General features: G+C 50.6%; 1 protein-coding gene across 7 annotated transcripts in view; it reads left to right on the forward strand.

Moving 5' to 3' along the window:
- Positions 1-20,130, forward strand: part of LOC135285584 (protein CEPU-1) — a 357,552-nt gene extending 337,422 nt beyond the window's left edge. For 6 of the 7 annotated variants that reach the window (XM_064397992.1, XM_064397994.1, XM_064397997.1 and 3 more), the window contains 5 exons: positions 11,315-11,449; positions 12,284-12,404; positions 13,949-14,100; positions 17,003-17,035; positions 18,569-20,130. In XM_064397992.1, coding sequence (XP_064254062.1) covers positions 11,315-11,449; positions 12,284-12,404; positions 13,949-14,100; positions 17,003-17,035; positions 18,569-18,669 — 542 coding nt within the window. In that variant the 3' untranslated portion in view covers positions 18,670-20,130. The remainder of the gene's footprint in view (positions 1-11,314; positions 11,450-12,283; positions 12,405-13,948; positions 14,101-17,002; positions 17,036-18,568) is intronic. The other variant, XM_064397993.1, reaches the window with a different exon arrangement.

Below are 20,130 nucleotides of genomic sequence, written 5' to 3' on the forward strand. Positions count from 1 at the left end.
CAGGGCTGTGTGCTGGGTAACAGCACTGAAATATTTATTTGCACAAACCCTGCTGGCCTGGCTCAGTTTGTGGCCATCAGCACGGCTTTGGGGCTGTGGGTGCACAAGTATTTCCATCCCTGGAGAAATGGGATGTGGTGATGAGGGGTGGGAAGGATGCTGGAGAGATGGGGATGCTCAAACGCAGCAGGCAGGAGATGGGAATGAGCAGCCCAAGGAGAAAGCACATAAGGCTCTTTATGGATGGTTTTCCCAGTGCCAGTTCCTTGCTGGGTGGCTCCTTCTGGTGTTGGAGCTGATTTCCACCCAAATTTGTTCTTTTTTTTTTTCCTGGCATCACCATTTGCTCCATTCCTTGCCTTATAACCTTGTTCCCAAGCATGCATGGGGTAGGACACCAAAAATAACCCTGATGTTCACCCGCCCCCACTGTCCATAGATGGAGGCAGCACAAGGAAATGCTTTGAGCCAAAGTTCCCAGTGGGAAGGAGGTTTGTGCCCTGTGCCACCATTCTCCCACCATCCTTGCACTCTTCCTGGGGCGCAGATTGCCAGCTAATGGGGCGGAGCTACTGCAAGCACTCTCCATTAATGGAGCAGAATATAAACAGAATAAAGCCTTCATTTCCCGGGCTGTGATTTCATTATTAATATACTTTACAGTTCACAGGTTGTTCATTTGCTTCCATGTTTTCTCAGCTGGTGTAATCTGCTGCGTGGAGTGAGAAGAGTCATAAAATTTCCATTTCCAGTTGAATGTGCGTCCAATTCGCCATGAAATGTTTCTCTCTGTCGTGAATATTAAGTGCCCAAGGAGTCAGTGGCCCTGGGATTAAGCGGGGCAGGTTGTCAGCCCCTCTCTGTGTCCCAGGGGTGCAGCAGAGAAGTGGGTGTAGGGAAGGAAAGGTGACAAGGAAGAGTGGGGGGACTGAGGGAAAGACCATGTGGCAGAGGGAGGAAGAGGAAAAAGAGGAGGAGAGAAAGTGAGGATAGAGGGAAAGGGAGGAAATTGAGTGGCAAAGAGGCTTTAAGGAGGGATGTGGTGGGTGAAGGATGCTCCGACAGAACTGACCTACACTCACCTCCTCGTTTCCCTGTCCCATCACCTTGACACTTGTCAGGGAAGATGTTGCACCAGTGTTTGCCCCAGTTTGTAAATCAGTTGTTGATGTCTGTGCTCGGTCACTGCCATAGGCCTCGAGGCTGTGCCCTTCCCCTGGCCTGAACATGGGTAGAAAAAGAGTCTCCTTGTCTCTGGTGAGGCTGAGAAATGCTGCTGTGCTTGTAAGGGCAAGGAGCTGAAATGTGCTGGAGAGCCAGAGTGGCTCAACTGCCCCATACCAAGCTGGAGAACAGCAGTGAAGCTACAGCCACAGAGCTGTAGCACCATTGCAGACACAGAAAAAGGGTTTCTCACATGAATTTGGGGAGAAAAAAAAAATCATATTCTGCTCATGTTAAACAGCCAGCAGGAAATTCTGTTGTGTATTTAGGGTATTTAATGGCTTGTAGCCAAGCAATGGCTTTCTGGGACAAGGAAGCAGAAATTTGGGTAGTTGTGGCAGGTGGTCATGCCCCGAGGCTGGGAAGGTGGTGGGACCAGCAGTGCCATGGAGGGGTGCCCACAGCTGCAGCGCCACTGGCAGTGGGCACATCTGGCAGTACATCTGGCATGTTGCTGCAGCTGGAGGTGGTGAGAGATGTGTGCCCTGGTTACCCCTCCCTGGCCTTGCAATAGAAGCACAGGATGTGGTGTCACTGCTGGGAAAGGGGACAAAAAAGCAAATCATGGTGGCATGCCCAGGCTGTGGGGGTAACTTGGGCGCTGCCCCGAGCCGATGGCATCGTTTCCTTCCGACTCTTTGCTGAAATTACATCAGCCACAGCATTCCTCACTGCAGGGAAAAAAAATGCCTCTTCCTTTCCCATCTTCTCTCGGTCGAGTCAAGATAATAATAGTCTTTTTCTGATCCCCTGAACTTTCCCATCTGCTTGGTAAAACAATGGCAATTCTTTTTCCTCCTGGCCTCTCTCTCTGTCTTCCTCTCTTTTATTTTTATTCTCCTACGGTATAATTTAAAGCCAGAGCAATGCTGTAGCCCATGGGTTTTTCCCCTTCCTGTGACACACTGCTGTTATTTAAAATGGCATTTCCCTTGCAGAGCAATGCCTCTCACTGCCCTCCCAGATCCTGTAGCAGGACCAATACCTACACAGAGACCTGAGGAGGGGTTGATGGGCTCCAAGGAAGGAGCTCAGCCCAGCCTCCAGTCCCCCAGTCTCAGCCACCCAGAATCACACATCCCTGAAATTCCTGTCACAAGCACTCCATTCTCCTTCCCCAGACTCAGGGCACCCTCAGCCCCCCAGAGCCCCAGACCCATCCAACTCATCACCCCTGCATTTCCCTGTCTTCTCTCAATAAGCCACAATATTGTGAGTGATCCTGCAGAAATGGAGACATCAGTGCCATAAAACACAAGGGACAGAGCAAGGCCACTGGGCTGGAAAATAGCGTGTCTGAAAAAATAAAGACGGGATAAAGATGATGGAGAGGCGACAGCGAGTCTCACCCTGCCATGATTCAGACAACTCTGGGGGGTGAAGTGTGGTCAGGGGGTCCCAGGAGAAAAAGAGGGATGGAAAATATCCCCCATTTACAGAAAGTTGTGGCAGCCACAGAGTCTGGGCTTGCCATGAGCTGCCTGCAGAGATTTGCGTGGAGAAGGGAAAGTTTCCCAGAGCCCCATGACTTCTTGCCAGCACTGGGGATGGATTTAACTGGCACTTGATGCTTATTTTTTTAGTCTAATGCCATTATGCCACTTGCTTCCCATCTGAGGGATATTTCCCTAATGCGGCTGAAATACGGCTTAACCGAGGTTACAGCCATTTAACGCTTTGCATTGCAATTGCTTCTTAAGAGCTTGTCCTGTGGAGAAAGCCTTGGGGTTTAAATTTCCAGCCAGAGGGACCCTTCGGTCCTGGCTGCCAGCAGCTCTTTTTCACACAAATCCAGAGGAAAGCAGGGTGCCTCGAGTTTGGCAGTGTTGGGAATGCTTTCTCCTGCACAGCAATGTGGTCACATGGAGTTGTTGGGAAGGGATGTGGTGGATCTCCCATGGAATTTTTTGGGTTCTTTGCAAAGCACCTGCAGATAAACAGGCAGGAGCAACTTTGGTTCTTGCTGTCCTCGCCAAGCCCTGTGCACCACAGCTTCTCCTAGAGCCAGGGAGGAAGCTGCCAGAAATGGGATGAGCTCCAGAGGAGCCAAGTTGCGACAGGATTTAATGGAGGAGCAGCGTTCCCACAAACAGGATGCGTGTTTGAGCGATTTTCTCCAGCAGCATCTGTCGCTCTCCAACATCTTGGTAGCATTGCAACAAATTATTTAACCACTACCCACTGTACCCCATCTGTTAGGCAGCCCCTCCACATGGATGGGGCCCTACTTCCCACTTTTCCAGAGGAACTCACCGGCAAAGGCTGAGCGCCAAACAACAGGACAAATTAAATCAAAAGCACAGCTTCGGCACCCAGGGGGAAAATGCACATCAGCTTTGACTTATTGCATGGCGCACGCTTACAAGAGAGAAGCAGCGGCTTTTGTCACTGCAAGGGGCCATGAAAAATGAATTAGGGCCGCTGCTGGGAGAGGGCATGCAGGAGAATCTTTCATTCCAGCAACGCTGTCCTCTCTCACCTTGGAAGCAGCTACAGGGAAAAAACCACAGGAAGGAAGGAGGGGTAAGGAAAGGAAGGAGAGAGGACTTTGTGTCGGGCACCTGATTGGATGCTCTGGGCTGTGGAAGAGACCATGGGAGGAAGAGTGGTGCCAGGAGCAGTGTTGGTGCTCAGGCAGGAGCTGCTGGGAGGTGCTGTCTCCTCAGGAGCTCTCTGGAGAAGGCTTGGCTCTGTGGGAGCCTCGACATTGATTTTCATGTACCTTTTGCATTTGTTTCTGCAAGAAGGCAGAAAACCTCCATGGGAAGTGGCTCTGTGCCAGTCACAGCTTCTGCTGAGCATCAGTCCCTCCCAGTGTCACCACAAGGGTCACCCTTGCCTTTCCAGGGCCAAGGAGAAAGGGCTCCAGCTCATGCTGGTGATAATGGATGGGTGTCATTAACAACAGCAGCCCTCTGACAAGCCCTGCACCCATCTTTGCTGCAAATCTGACATTATTTAAGCTCTTTGTGAACTGTAGCCATTGTTAATTTGCTCTAACAGGGTGACACGTGCCCTCTGGACCTTTTACTGGTGTCCAGTGTCCTTACCAGGACCCCAGGAGGAGGTAGAGGCTGGGAGAGGCTGAAGACAGTCGCTGCCACTTTGTCGAGCCTTGAGCTGCCTCTGAGCTTTCCCTCTCACTGAAATAAAAGAGCTCATTCTTTATTTGACTCATTTACTCCTGAGTTAGAGCCTCGTTCAAGGGTGGTTGGTCCCTGAGTTGTTTTGTTTTGTTTCTTTAAATATTAATTTCCATAATCCATTTATTTCCCAAGGAACTACTTCTTGCAAACAAAAGGTTTAATGCTCCTCTTTTATTCCTGGTAACAAATAAGTTGTCTGAGACGTGCAAAAACCTCAGCAGCAGCGAGCCGTGCGCCGGCTGATGCCACAATCCACACTAAGGATGTGCAGGGACAGGGGAGGCGCATCCCTGAGGGATCACAGGTGCCACAGCAGCATCTCCCTGGAGGTGCTCACCCAGAGAGGGAGGGCAGCAAGCCCGGCCAACACCGGGAAGCCCCCACAACCCGGGATTCCAATCTTTTGCATGGAGGCGTCTCTGACATGCCTTTTTGAGATGGAAGATTTGAGAGCCGAAGGCCAGGAAGCACAATAGAAGATAGACTGCTTGTACCTCATTGTCTGGAGAATAGATGGGCTGCAGGCTCCCGGAGAATAGGAGCTGCCACTCAGGTGGCTTTAATAGAACAGGCGGCAGATAGATTTCAATAAAAGAAATGAGTATAAATATTGTTAGCGGAGAATAGAGGGAAAGTGAAAAAGATCTTGTTTAACGAGTCACAGTGGGAAACTTTCAAGGACTTTTAAGCTAAAAACTCTTCACAATGGTGCTATAATGGATGGCTCAGGCAACTTGGCAGCTCTGCATAGCATCGGTGGGGTGAGCAGAGTGGGCAGGTGTCCCCAGAGCACTGCAGGAGGAGCAAGGCAGGGTGTCAGAGACTGGTTTGGGTTGGAAGGGACCTTGAAGACCATCTCATTCCTTCACCCTGCCATGGGCAGGGTCACCTTCCACTAGACCAGGTTGCTCAGGGCCCCAGTGCCTTGCATTCACTGTCCTTGGAGTTAATGCCAATAAATTGACTGTGTGTGACCACACGCTGAGTGACCAGGAGATGCAGTGGCATCTGGAAGGTCTCTGCAGGTCACCTGCCCCTGTGACTAGTTAGATGTGTGGCATGTGCCCACCTAATAGTAAATATCAGAGTTGTGTGAGATATGAGCCCCAAGGGATGCACTGAGCAAACAGAGCCACAAATGTGGGTGCTGTCTTAGCTCTGGCTCTGCATTGAGCAAGAAGTTGAAGAACGTGCCTTTCCTGCCTTTGTGACAGCTCCGTGTTGGAAAGTGCCTGTCAAAATCTGCATGTCCTGACCCTGTTGTCACGGGCAGCCAGAGATGGGCCCTTCAGAAATAGTCAGCTGTGCTCATGTCAGCACAAAATCAGGCCTGGGCCGGTCCTCCCTTGTATCTTGGAACAAAACTCAGGGCACCCTCAGTTCACCTATGCCCCAAAAAGTTGGAAGGGGAAGAAAAGCCACAGGCAAGGAGAAGCTCCCACGGCCTCAGGGAGGAGAGGACACTGATACTAGTGGAGGAGAAGGACTTTATGTCAAGGATTTTATGGCCACCCCTCTCCTTCAAAGCCTGTGCTGCCATGCACAAGGAGCAAAACTGGCTGTGAGAATTCCCCAAATCCAAGGTAATAAAGGGTCTGAGTAAGGAAAACATGATGTTTTCTCTCTGTTTGGTGACAACAGAACAACTGGTGATGGTTGCCACCCCTGGGGCATGAGGATGAGGAGGGACCTCAGATTGTGGCAGTGGAGTGAGCTCCTGCCAAGCTCCCACATCCCTAAGCACCGTGCAATGCCAGGCAGTGAGTGCAGCATCCCCTGGGGCTTCGCACAACATCAGGCCATGGAAACATGCTAATTAACATGGAAAAGCATGTCAGAGGAGAGATTTCCTTCCTTGTCATCAGGAAACTTCAAAAACAGTGGCTTGGCCCCGTGTAAACACGACACAGACTTTGATATGCTGTGTACCCGTTTCTGGGGAGACGGTCCCGCTTCTGAAGACTTGTGAACATGAAGAACAGGAGGTGTGGACCCCGTACCTCATGTAGGTGTGCTTCCTAAATGGATTGCTCAGCTAAGGGGGGGTCACAGATAGAAATGGGCTTGAGCCTGTGGTTCAGGGATGCAATATTCACCAGAGGAGGAGAGGAGTTTTTCTGGGTCGATAGGGTAATCTTAAAAAAAATCATTTTTTGAATGATTGCACTGGATGGTTTCCAGCAGGTTAATTATCCCTAATCTTTGTCCACTGGAGCATGGCAGCTTCAAGCTGGCACAGGGGGACTGAAAAGAGGGGGTGCACGGAGGAGAAGCTGCCCTAGCTGGGGTCAGTCGCCTGATCAAACAAAAATGGGAAAGGGAATTTCAGAAATGCCTGAACTTTGTTCCTTGTGTGTTAATGAGCCATCAGGAGAGGGTAATAGTGGTTAATAAGAGGTGAAGCAGGTGCATCCCCCAGTTTGGCTGGGGCGTGTACTGGAGGCAGCCTTAGCTCTTGTTTACCCACCCACCTGGGGCTGTGTCCTGCCTCTTTTGAGAGGGTTTTGGGGTGGTTCTTTTCCCCACATCCTTCCCCATCTGCTCTGATTCTGCTAAATCTCCCATCCTGCTCCCATCCCAGCAGCGCTTTTCCTCTCGCTGCTGCATGAAGGAGAGGTGAAGCAGGTCTCGGGTGCCAACAATTCTCTTATTACCTTTGTGTGTTTTATTTATTTACCATAAACTGTTATAGGATGGCCATCAGCACCGCATCGGGGTGACGTTTGAAATATATGGCTCTCGGGTTTAGTGCGTCACTCGGAGCCGGGAGTCTGCACGATGTTAATTTTTATTGCCAGAAGTAGCCATAAATTGATAGTTGAGAATTGCTGTAGGGACTGTAATTAACTAGTTACTATTTCACCTCCAAAAGGAGCAATGTTTCACGCTCTTACTTTTACTTATCTGGAATCAGCTGCTGTCAACATCCGCTGAAGCCCGTATAAAGATTTATAGACCTTGGAGGTAAATATTGACTAATGGGCAGCTTGGCTTAATGTTCACCTTGAAGGACAATAAATTGTGCTATTGATTGAAGCGAGATGTCAATATCTGCATTGTTGTAAACATTTTAATAAAATTATCTCCATAAAATATTCTCTTTCTTTGGCTCATCCTGGCCATTGGGATCAGTGCCTGGAAAATGCAGCAGCACTGTGTAGAGGGCAGGGCAGTGCTTTGGGATCACTGGTGGGATTTTGACCACCCAGAGACCGAACCTGTTGGGGGACCACTGTTGGGGTTGTGCCTTTAGGCTTTAGAGGTGAAAATCTTGCAGCCCTGGGTGGCTGGACTGGCTCAGCTTGATCTGAGGTGCAGGGAGTTATATGGACACAGGGAAGAGCTCCAAGGAAGCTTTTTCAATGGCATCACAGGCAGCCTTCAGCCAGGGAAAGCTGTGAGCAGTGTTCTAGAGACCTGAACATGGCTGCAACAGTGAGCCAGGGGACAGTGGCGTGTAATTAATTTGGGAACATGTGTTCACTTTCTGGTGAGTTATTATCTTGTCAGAGGCTCAATGGAAGCAAATGGGGAGGAGGAGTCAGAAGGGAGATGAGTCAGGATGGGAAAGCGAAGAGAAGTGATGGAAGGAGAAAGGCATGGAGGGAGGAATATGGATGCAGGAGGCATCTGCCCACACCTCATCGCATCCATGCTGTGTGGGACCCCAAGCACAGCTTGGCCATCTGTTGGGTTGCCTTGGTGCTCCATGCCACACCAGGAACTCGCCTCTGTGGCTCCTCCACTGCCATGATGGTCAAACTTCCCCTTCCCTGAGGCTTTTAACAGAGATCAGCATGGCAAGTCCCAAATACTGCATGGTGGTCTGTGTGCAGCCTCCTGCTCACCGAGCACAAGGACTCAGGCTCTGCTTTTCCATCTCCCTGGCTCGCACTGGGTTAGTTCATCATCCTTGGCTGATGAGCAAGGATTACACTTGTGCATCGTCCATGGCTATTCCATTTCTAGCCTGTATTATATTATTAGTATTAATAATAATAATGATGGGTGCTGGCTGTGCTAGTTTTCTAGCTCCTGAGGAGATGAGAGAGCTCTCCATTAATTCCCGTAATATTTCAGCTCCTAATTGTGCTCAAGCAGAGACAGCCTTGAAAGTTCCCACCATTAGTTCAGGCAGAGAAGGACTGGTACCTCTGGCAGAGCTCCTGGAGCTGCAGGGCTCTGGTCAAGCCTTGCCCTGAGCATTCCCAAGTTCCCGGTGCTTCCAGGATGTGGTCCCACAGAGTGAAACAGCTTTATAAATCTGGTTTTCCTGCAAAGCCACTTGTATAGGAGAGGGGAAAAGAATGTTGTCTTAGTCACCTGGTGTCACGTGCTTTACCGGGGGAAGGGACTCTTTATGTCACCTAAATATTTGAGATGCTGTAGCTGGCACTGAGGAGGCATCCCTGGGCCAGAGCCTCTTGCAGGGATGGTATCCCTAATGCTATTTTCATCTGAGCAGGACTTACATCAGGTTGTGCACAGGACAGAAACTGGAGTCATCTCCAGCTCAGAGCATCCTGTCTCAGTCCCGGGCAGGCTCTGTTTGGCTGTAGCCAAATTCCCAGGATGCCACACCCTGAGTCCCTGAACTTCAAGCTCTGCCTCTCCATCAGCTGATTACCATGCACATATCTCAGACTTCAGTGCAACACAGGCACGGAGGAAACCTTCATCCCCCAATTTCCTGAGCTTTTGCAGGTGGAAATCTGACCCTCGCAGTTACTTTAATGAAGACTTTTGCTGGGAACAAAATGCACTCGAGCTGCTTTGCCCCTGATTAAACCAGGCACACAAATTATGGCTTGACTATGGCAAGAGCTAATTCTTGCTGTGTGTGAGCCGACTCTGGAACTTGGGAAAGGGCCTTTGGTAAGTTGGGAAGCAGTGTTATCTGAGCCTTTGCACAACCCAGAGTCAGATTTGTGCACACAGCATCTGAAGGCCACCGGCTGTGTCCTTACTTTATCAGCAGGCAGCGCTGTGCTACAGAGAAGCTGATTCTAGGTCAGCCACAAAAAGGAATTTTTTTTTCCCCTCTCTCTTTTTTTTTTTTTTTTTTTTTTTTTTTGCAGTGCTGCAGGGCCGCTGGATGTGAAGCTGTAATTTTTGTGTCTCTAAAGGATATTGATTTTGGGGTAACGCCTTCATATCTCACCCTTCAGTTGCACTAAGTACTGATGAGCTCAGCGGTTTGCACCACCAGCCACTCGGGTGGGAATTTCAGCACAGGGCTGAGGACACTGGAGGATGTCAGCAATTCATCAACAGGAAAACTCACTTCACTCCTTTGCAAAGCTCACAGGGCTGCCTTCCCAGTTAGGTCAGCCTGGAAACTGGGATGTATGTGTGCATGTGTGGGGTCCCCAGTTCAGGGTGCAGTGGACATGCAAAGTCCTGGGGATGCTGTGTGGAGGTGGCAGCTGCGAGGTCTGGTGCAGGGAGAGAGCCAAGGTGGGATTTCATCACAGCTGAGCATATTTGCACTATTTTGAGTTGACAATAGTGGCACCTGGGACTGCAGCAGCAGGATCCTGGCAGATGCCTGGGGTGCTCACAGTGCTGAGCTGTTCCAGGGCATGACAGGAACACCATCAGTGCTGCTCGGGTCTTTCCATGGTGGGTGGTGGAGTCTGACCACGCTACTCGTGCAGTGTGGGAAGAGATGCCATAAAAGCATCAGACTGTGGGATGCAGCGGTGTGTGCCCTGCTGGGAGCCTCCCACGTGTGGATTTTGCATGCATTTGTTAGGAGCAGGATACACACGGTTGACCAGTCAAGCGCGGCGAGTTGTGGCCATCAGGTCACGCCAGCACAGAGAGCAGTATCCAGGTGGGAAGTGAGGGCTGGCCGAGCTCATGGCATCCCCCTGGGGACCAGGGACCTGTGCTTGGCCTCTCTGCCATTGGCACTCACTCCCAGAAACAGCTGTCCAGAGCTAATTTATTTCCTAATGCTGCAGCAATGTTAATTTATAAATTACACTGGTAATTCGAGCTATTATTAATTTCAGATGGTGTAGGGCAAGCCTAATTAAAATATGACACCAATTGCCACACATATGTACCAAGGACTACCGTTTAAAATTTATAGGAATATTAAGTGTGACACAGGGCTTGGAGATGTTCCGTGCAGTAATTACAGCATCCTGGCTGCAGGAGATCCAGTGGGGAGGTGTAAACAACAGGAAAGGGAGAAGTTGTCCCTGTTTTGGGACTGCAAAAAGTAATTTTTGCTGCTTGTTTGGGGGAAGAACCTGGGGAGTCTTGTGCCCCAACCTACTCCTGGCCAGCCAGGCACTGTATTTTTTCCAGGAGTATGTCAAAATAAAGAGAGCTCCTGCAAGGAATGGGGGCTGAAAGATGCCAGAATGAAGAAAATGCCATTTATTGCATCTTTCTGGCTTTGAGTGAAACAAGAAGCTGCACGGCAGCCTGGATGGGGAAGAGGGGAACAAGTGCAGTCCCCCCAGAAACGAACCTGGGATGGCACAGTGATGAGGTGTTTCAGCTAAAGAGAGGTGTTGGCACCACCACTAAGGGGAATAGAATTGCTGTGAATTAATTGAAGCTGAAAAATTAGAGAAGAGTGTTTATGTGAGCTGAGTTAGCCTGGAGGTATCTCCCAGCAGGGAGGATGTGCAAAGGTTTTTGCAGGGTGCAGGTTTGCCCACTTTGCCCACCCTGAACACCTCAAGAACATTATCTCCAGCAAGTGATGCTCTCAGTGAGGCCAGAGCTGCTGGAGCAGTCCAGTGCTTGCAGAAATCTTTCTGGCAATGATTTTCTTGGAATGGAGGGGCACAGGCACAAGGGCATTCCCCGCTGGGACCAGCAGGCTGGGCGTCCTACTGCGGAGTGACATGCTCACAGATGGTGGCCAGCCAGTGGGCACGGGTTTGTTGTGCCTCCCCATCACTCAGGGCTCTCTGTCTCTGCAGCTGTGGGCTTCATCAGCGAGGATGAGTACCTGGAGATCACGGGAATCACGCGGGAGCAGTCGGGAGAGTACGAGTGCAGCGCCTCCAACGATGTCTCAGCTCCCGTCGTCCAGCGAGTCAAAGTCACCGTCAACTGTGAGTCCCTGGGGCCATCAGGGGACAGGGGTGGGGCTGGAGAGGGTCACCGTGCCGCCCCACAAGGGAGTGGCTCTTGGAAGTGAGGCACACAAAGGCCCCAGAGCGAGACAGGCGGCAGCAGTTTTTCTGAGCAGGTGGTGTTTTGCCCTATTTTGCTCTTCTTTTCGAGCTCCATTTTTTTCCACCACCTCCTCCTCAGCTGTCTCCATCAACCTGGGTTTTCTGCCCATGGAGAGATGATGTGCTGATAACCTCTGAGGAGAGGAGAGAAGTGAGCAGTAAATAGAATGTTGGGGGTTTTTTTCCTATTAGAAAAAATGAGAGGAAGAAAGCAACGTATTTCATGTGCAGACATACACAAAGACCTTCCTAAACCCCTCTCTGGTCACTCTATTAGCTGAACATGTAACAAGCATGAGTTGGGGGTCTGTTGTTTTTGGAAGAGAATCCCCATGAACCTCAAAACCTCTATACAGCAGCGAGTGTACAAGAGTGGCAGGAGCTGAGCTCAGAGATATTTTACCTCCTACCCACGTGCAGGGAGAGCAAGGAAATCTTGAGGAGCAAGGGGAAGGGATAGTGCCATAGTTGTTGTTTGTTTGCTTTATTATGCATACGAGTAAAGACCAGTTATTCCTATTCCCATATCTTTGCCTGAGAGCCCCTTACTTTCACGATTCTAATAATTCAGAGGGAGGGAGGGAGTTTACATTCTCCTTTCCAATGGAGGCTTTTTCTGCCTTCTGTAGCAGACACCTGTCTTGTAAACCAAGACAGATAGGCGTCCCAAAGGCTGCTGGTGTTCACGCCAGGTTTCCCCTCTTCCCACAGACCCGCCGTACATCTCGGATGCGAAGAGCACCGGGGTGCCGGTGGGGCAGAAGGGCATCCTGCTGTGCGAGGCCTCCGCCGTCCCCTCCGCCGACTTCCAGTGGTACAAAGATGACAAGAGGTAAGAGCCTGAGGGGCACAATGGGGGGAAGACACCGACCCCACGTGGGCTGCACCCAGTGCCAGCAGCTTCAGCTCATAACCCTTGGCACAAGTCTGGTTTGGACACCGAGGCAGGTTCCCCTGACAAGCAGCAGATTGTGCTTGTCTGGGGCAAATCCAGGCATTCCATCAAGCAGCCAGCATCCACAGCTGGAACTGCCACTACCCAGGATCTATTAAAGGCTTTTTATTTAACTCATCAAATTTGTGGAGGAGGATTTTCCCAGCAACCTCTTTCAGCCCCCGTTGGGGGTGGATTGTTGCTGCCCATGCCTCTGTTTGAAGGTGTTGTGGTAAATCCCTGCTTGGGTGAAACATAATATCCAAAATGGATATTGGCAGCACAAATCCAGGCACTTAAGAGCGGATGAAATCTCTGTCATCTCTTTAAATGCTTTGGCCAGAAGGCAGCTCTTGGAAAAGCAAAAGAAATGTAATGTCAGTCAAGACACAGGGTTTGCTATGCTCCAGAGACAGCCTGCCTGCTTTGGGGTGCAAGTGGACCTTTTAGATCAACCTGCAACTTCTGTATCCTTCCAAAGCACAGGCACATGGCTGGGGAATGAGGAGTCGAGCAGCACAGCCCGGGGTAGGTCCCACTCTGGAGAAATTGCCTCTCTCTGACCCCAGGCAAAGTGGTTTTAACAGTTTTTGTGTTGATTAGCCCAGAGTGGCCATGTGTGTTCAAACACAGGACAAGCCACACCGGTCACTGATAAGGAGAGATGTTTTGGCCAAAAAAAGATGCTCCAGAAGCTGGAGGGAAGTCTGGGTCTGCCTGCCTCACCCGGTTGGAGAGGAAAGGAGCAGCAGAATGTACAAAGCTGCGGATGTTTGTGTGGCAGATGAAAGGCTCCGCTCAGAACTAGGTCAGATCACGAGGGCCTGCGGAGCAGCGGCAGGAGCGGGCTCAGCCCGCCTGATCAGCACCCAGCATGGACCATAATGGGAATCCAGCACTGCCCGTGAGGAATTAGCAAGCAAGAGCTGCAGGAGCTAAGCAGGACAGGGACACCAGTACAGGGAAGCCCAAGCAGTTGGTTAATGCTTCAGCATTTGTGCTGGCTGAGAAGCCTCCCTGATGTGGTGGGTGCCTATTGCAGCTCTCATCGAGGACATCAGGGATGAGAAAAGAGGAAGGTCACAGAAGGCATTCTGCAGAGCAGAGAGGACTGAGGACATGAGAGGGAAATCAGGCTCTTCTGTAGGGTGGGAATGAGCCTTTCCCAGGCACAATAGCATCCCTCTCTCTGCACAGCATTTGGCAAGTCCCAGCACCATCCCATGACCCTGCAGCAGTGAGGATGCCTCTGGCATGGGCTGGCAGCTGGAGACCAGCAGAGCAGATCCATATCCCTTAGCTTTCACAATACCTCTCCCTCTTCTCCAAAGCTCCATATCCCCATTCACAGGCACAACCACAAGATAACTGGGCATGGAAAATAGCAGGCACTTCCCTTCCTGATGCCACCCCCGTGACCTCCCATTCCTCTTTTCTCCCAGACTGGCTGAAGGACAGAAAGGGCTGAAAGTGGAGAACAAAGCTTTCTTCTCCAGACTGACTTTCTTCAACGTCTCCGAGCAGGACTATGGCAACTACACCTGTGTAGCCTCCAACCAGCTAGGGAACACCAATGCCAGCATGATCCTCTACGGTGAGTAGGGCTGAGGGAATCAGCCAGGAAGGGGGAATGGCTTCACAGTGACATCACCGATGGCAGAGACATGGGCAGGGTTGCCTATGTCTTTTGGGGGAGATGTGTATTTGCTGCTGGTCTTTTCTGCCCTTGACATGTGGGCTGAAGGTTGTGGTGAGTCCTTGGGAAGGGGAGAACCTCCAAAATCTGCCTCCTGATTCAGGTCCAGTGTCTCCCACCATTCAGATGTGTTTGGCACTGTGTTTGGGACCTGCCATGAATGCAAAATTAGGAGCTGGCTGCAGGTTTCCATCTTCTTGCTCTGATGAGTATCTAGTAGAGCCTCTGTGTGAAGGCATCCCCCTGTGTGGCTGGGTGGGAGGAGAGATGCTGCTCAGCGTCACTGCTGCCCCATTTCCATGTGAGAACCAACAGGCTCCCTGCTCCATCACCTTCCAGGTCATGTTTTCTGCTCCTGCCAAGCAGATATATCCTTATTGTAGGTGCCAAGGGCAATGGGAAGGTGTGGAGAGCAGGAAGGAGGAGAAGGTTTGCACCCTGGTCCCAGGACTGTTTTTCCTGCATGCTGGAGCTGGAATGAGAGCAATGCTGATGCTGCTCATACATGGGAAGGGCTGTGATTGATTGACATATTTGTCAAGCCTTTTCAGGTGGTACCAAAACCAGAGCAGGGGCTGTGCTCTCCAGGAGTCAGAAATGGATGACAGATCTCATCCCTGGGCACAGCTTGGGGATATTTCCCTGCTGGGATATGGGGTGTGTGGTTCTTGAAGCTGAACCATACAGGAGAAGTGAGGACTGGGGACCTCCAGCCCCTCCCCAACATTGTCCTCCTCCTCCTTGCCACCCAGTTGTGCCTGGTCATCTCCTTGTCTCTTGTTATTGTAGGGTCAGAGGGAGCAGAGCAGAGTGACAGATGAGCCTTCCTCGTCCCCCCGTCCCTCAGGGCAGTCTGTGCCCTGGCCATACAAAGCATACAAAGCTCCTGGGATATGGAGCAGTCCCACAGTATATTCTGGGTTCTGGAGTACTGTGGCAGTGGAAGGCATCTGGAGACCCTGGGAAGTTCTGTCCATGTCTTGGGGATGGGCTGGATGGATTCCAAGTCTGTTTAAGCATGGTAGGGAATGTCGGGCTTTTCCAGGGGCCATACCGCAGCTGTGGCGTCAGGGTGGCATCACAGGACAGGCTCATCCTGCCCTGCCACTGGTACTGGCACCTGTGCCAGGTTCCCCTGAGCTGTTACAGAGGAGTTCATCCCATCTTGGAAGCTCAGACCCATTTGCTTCCCCAGTAAAGCCCAAGCTGTGTGTGACGAAGGTTCACCTGTGCTAAGCCATCATTACCGTTGCTTAGGAACTATCTCAGTTCTCTTCCCTGCCAGCATTCCTGGTAATCCAGAAACCCCATGTTTTAGGGATAGCAATGCCTCTGGCACTGCAAAGCCACCCAGGCCTGGCTCTGCCTGTGCTGCAGGCATTGGGTGGCTGTGCCGAGTGCCCAGCATAGCCTGAGCCACTTTCTTAGCTGTGATGTTGCAGCCTTCCAATGTATTTATGGGGTTAAAATCCTGATTAGTGGGAGCCTTCAGTTTGGCATCTGCAGATCCAGGCTGGATGAACAGTCTAAAAGTAAAGATGACATCTCCCTGCTAAAGAGCTCTTGGTTCCTTGGGTTCTAACCCATCTGTGGGACTCATGCTGTGAAGGCAGTGTTAGGTGGGAGGCAGGGAAACATCCCACAAAAGTCTAAGTTTATTTTATAGCGTTGAGGTCTGACTGTGAATCCTATCAGGGAGCAAAATCAGAGTCCTTTGACCACTCATGATTTCCATAAAGGCTGCATTGATTGAATTATCCATTCAGTCTTTAATAATTGAGTCCTCTTGCTGGGAGTAACAGTTCCCTGAGGAGACTGTGATATGCAGAGGTCCCTCATCTCCTGGTGCAGGGCTCCCCAGCACCCCCAGGAACAATCCCTCCCCAGTTACCAGGAATGTGATGGCCCCAGGCATCACAGGGTCGAGCTCACCCGTCCCTAAGCAACCAGTGTCTTCAATCTGGAGATTAATGTGTCTTTATTTATCGACATATTTATTTATTTAATGCAAGATAAGAGGGAAGTGGATGTGGTGGCTGCACTGCCTGTGCATGAGAAATGTCTCTTCTGTGAGGTTTTGGGGGACAATTTTGTGAGTGGCCCCTTTTCCCTGAAGCTGAGTGTTTTGGAGTTTTTCCCCCACAAATGGAAGTTAAATTTGTGCAGGTACCGTGACATGAGCCTTTTTGGGGTTGTGATAGGGGCTAATGTAGCGTTCATCTTCTAATCCTTTTTTTAATCTAATTTTTCATGGAGGTCAACTAGTGCTTTATTTAACATGTAGCACTCGTTATTCCAGACCTGCCATCTCATTCAGCGGCTCATTTGGTGCTGTCTGGGATGTGATAGAGTGCTCAGGGAAACCACATCATTCTGTGGAGTTGGGGAAAAAACCAACCCTCTGCTTCTCACCCATCACACAGTCCATGTTGCTCCCAGAGGCGGCTGTCAGGCCATAAATCTTTTGGGGATGTTACAGGATTAGCAAGAGGGATGGGCCCTGAAGTCACAGGGGAGAGCTGAACCTCCTGTATCCTCATATCCCAGCCCCTGTGCTTTGCCTTTTGCACAGGGTTCAACTACAGGCTTTGCCAGGTCTGAGGTCCCACATTCATCTCATCTCAGAGATGAGAGGACCATGGCCCCACAGCAGTGGGGTGTGATTTGGGCAACAGATCCCATTTCTACCCCATCCAGTGGTTTTCCCACCCCAGGTCGAGGGCAGGCTGAGGGAGGTGTCTCGAGCCTGCACTTTCCATTGCCCTTTTGCCTTAACTTTCACTTGTTCTTTAATTTTTAGAAGAGACAACTACCGCTCTGACACCCTGGAAAGGTCAGTAATTTGGGGGTCCCCTACAATGCCAGTGCTTCCCCTGCTGTTCCCCTTGGGCCCCTCTGGCTCCCACCACAACTCATCTCAGTGGGAGCCGCAGCACCCACTATCTGGATCTCCTGCCCCACAACCCCACTGCTTTCACTGGTGTAGGGATGAATTAGGGCTTTCTTAGCCACTCTCCCATCCTGCCCCCTCCCAGCCAGCCTACTGTGCCTGTCTGGTGATGGTCTGTGCCCTCTGCATGCCTGTCCCCATCCCATGGTGTACTGCTCCCTTCCCACTGCCAGGGCAAAGCAGGGATGTCTTTGGGCTGCTTTCCCAGTGCTACTGTGTGAGTGGGCCCTGTGGCAGGTCCTTCCTCCTCTGGGATGCTTCTAGTGCATTATTTATGGGATGAGATAGGGGTGGACAGGCATTTGGTCCCCCTCCTGGTGTTATTCCTGGCCAGGACATCCACCTCTCTGCTGTGCAATCTTACCGTCTGGCCAACTGACCTGGTATCATCTTGATTTTGGAGTGGCTTCATTTGTGATGAGTTGAGTGGTCAGTCCTTGGGATGACTTGTAGATGTCTGTGGAGATAGTGTGTGAGACCTGGATTTCTGAGGTGTGAGGTGTCTGAATGTGCTGGAGAGTGTTACTGGTGGGAAACCAGATGGTTACTCAGTGCCCCAGTCAGATTGTGAAGTGAGGGGACATGTCCTGGGGTTTCAAAAGCAGTTGTGAATCAGACCTTGTGGTCAGCCCTGCTTCCACAGGACATGAGCATGGATGCCTTCCTGAGGTCTTTTTCCATCTTAGTCTTCTCCTGGGCCAACTATTTGATGAAAAAAGTGGTGTTTTGGTGAAAGCCATTGGCTAAGACACCCTCCACATCCTTTCCCACAGTGAGCTTTGAACTCTTCACTTCTTGTGGTCCCCAAAGATGGGTGGGCTTGGCTCTTCTTGACCACCCTCCTCATCCCATCTCTTTGAGGTGGTCTGGGCCCATATTGAGCCCCACAGAGACACTGAAGAGGTGCAAAACACCAAGTCCTCAATGTAGCGCTGCTGGCAGTGTCTCTGCAAGGTGGGCAGGTGGTTACTGTCCCTCCCAAGAGACACTAGAGGAAAATAGGGGGGTTGCCCTGGGGTGAGCAGAATGTGCGGGGCAAAAAGTGTCATCTCCCCTACCAGTGTGGCTGGAAAACTGGGACCAGTTTGGAGGAGGGTGAAGGGGACTGGGGGAGGTTGGATGGTGGTGATACACAGGAAGTGGGCTTGGGATGGGGACTTCAGCCTGAAAAGGGACCGCAGAGGATCTTGTCCCAAAAATCAGCATTTGTGGGGACAGAGATGGCTATTCCCATGTTCTTGAGATGGCACAGATGGAAGGGGGCACCCAGAGAACTCTCAGAGCAATCCCACCATGTGCAACACCACCGGGGCCCCAAATAGCGTGATATATTTTGGTTTTAATCTTTATTTCATGGTTTCTGCTATTTGTTGACTTTGTGACCAACCACACGGGCGTTCCTGTCCCTTCCTGCAGGCCCTGGTGCAGTGCACGACGGGAACAACGGCGCGTGGCGGCGAAGTGGCTGCGTGTGGCTGCTGCTCCTCCCGCTTGCCCACCTCGCCCGCCAGTTTTGACCCGAGAGCCGGCCCGCGGAGCAGCGGCAGCGACGACCACGGCCAGCGAGCGCAAGCAGAAAGGAGAGGAAGAAAAGAAGAAGAAGTGTTCACCGTTTCCGAAAATAATCATAAGAATTGAGAGAGTATCCGGCCAGGCCACCTGGGGGAGGGGGAGAGAGGAAAAACATGCAAAAAAAAAAAACACTACGGGAATTTGGAATGGAGAGAAAAAGGAAAAAATTAATAATCCAAGGCTTCCTGCTGAAGATGCAATGCGACTGAGTCTTTTTCTTTTCACCCCTTTTTCTTTTTTTTGTCTCCTACAACTTTTTCCCCCTATTTTCGTTGTTCTCTGCCACGGGCCAGCGTGGAGGATGGACAGGGCCATCGGAGTGTGGCACTTGTCCCCTGCCCTGTCCTCTTCACTGCCGCCACCCGCCTGCTCCCTCCCGTGGGACCCTCCATCCAGACACACCGGTTTTCTCCTTTGCCAAGATTTCCCCGTCTTCTCATGGACTGTGCCGCCATTTGTGTTTCAGAATATATATACATATATATATATATATCTCCATGTGTACATATATATATGTATAGATATATAGATCTTCAACAGTTACCACACCACCACGAAAGGAAAGGGAGGAAGGAGACCGGCGTCGAGCCACGCTTTCATTGTACCATCCGCGGACATCGTGAATGATAAGGGATTCTGAGTCATGGTTGATTTTATTAATTGTATTTTCTGATATGAGCCTAGAACTCTTAGTTCCTAAAAAACAGAAATGCAAAAAAAAAGAAGGGGAAAAAAAAAAAAAGAGGAAAAAAAACCAATCCAGGAGAGGGGGAGCAAGCGGAGAGAAGTTTGTTTGCTGAGGAGGCGACTAGCCAAGGAGGCTTGTGAGCCCAGCGAGGAGGATGAGGAGAAGTCCTGTGCTGAAACACCCCCAAAACCGGCCCAAAAGCAGTCGTCTGGACAGTTCCTGCCGAGGGCACAGACGACACTCGCCGCGCGTTGAGGTGGAGGGAGATACTGAATCTTTTTATGGGATATATATATACAGTATATATAAATATACATATATATATATATATAATTTTCTTTTTTGTTAGAGTTCTAGCCACAGTTCCCAGCAGGGTCCTTCCGCTGCCATTACTGCATGCTGTATATGGAGTTAGGTGTGTATCAGTTCTCAACGAGGAGCATCTCGGTCCACACATCCCTGAACCCCCTCGCCTTTCCACCCTCGGGTCACCGGGGACAAAGGGTCATGGGGGACCGGGGCCCCTCTCTGTCACTTTTTGCCGCGTGGCCCTGGCCTTTTTGCGGTGGAATAAAGTGAGCCGAGGGACAGAGGGAGATCTATATAGCTCAGTTTTATATTTTTATATATATATATATATATATATGTGTATGTATATGTGTGTGTGTGCGTGTGTGTGTGTGTATATATATATATATATAAAAAAAACAAAAACAAA

This window comes from Passer domesticus, chromosome 23, assembly GCF_036417665.1.
Source record: "Passer domesticus isolate bPasDom1 chromosome 23, bPasDom1.hap1, whole genome shotgun sequence".
In the NCBI taxonomy this organism is placed as follows: Eukaryota; Metazoa; Chordata; class Aves; order Passeriformes; family Passeridae; genus Passer; species Passer domesticus.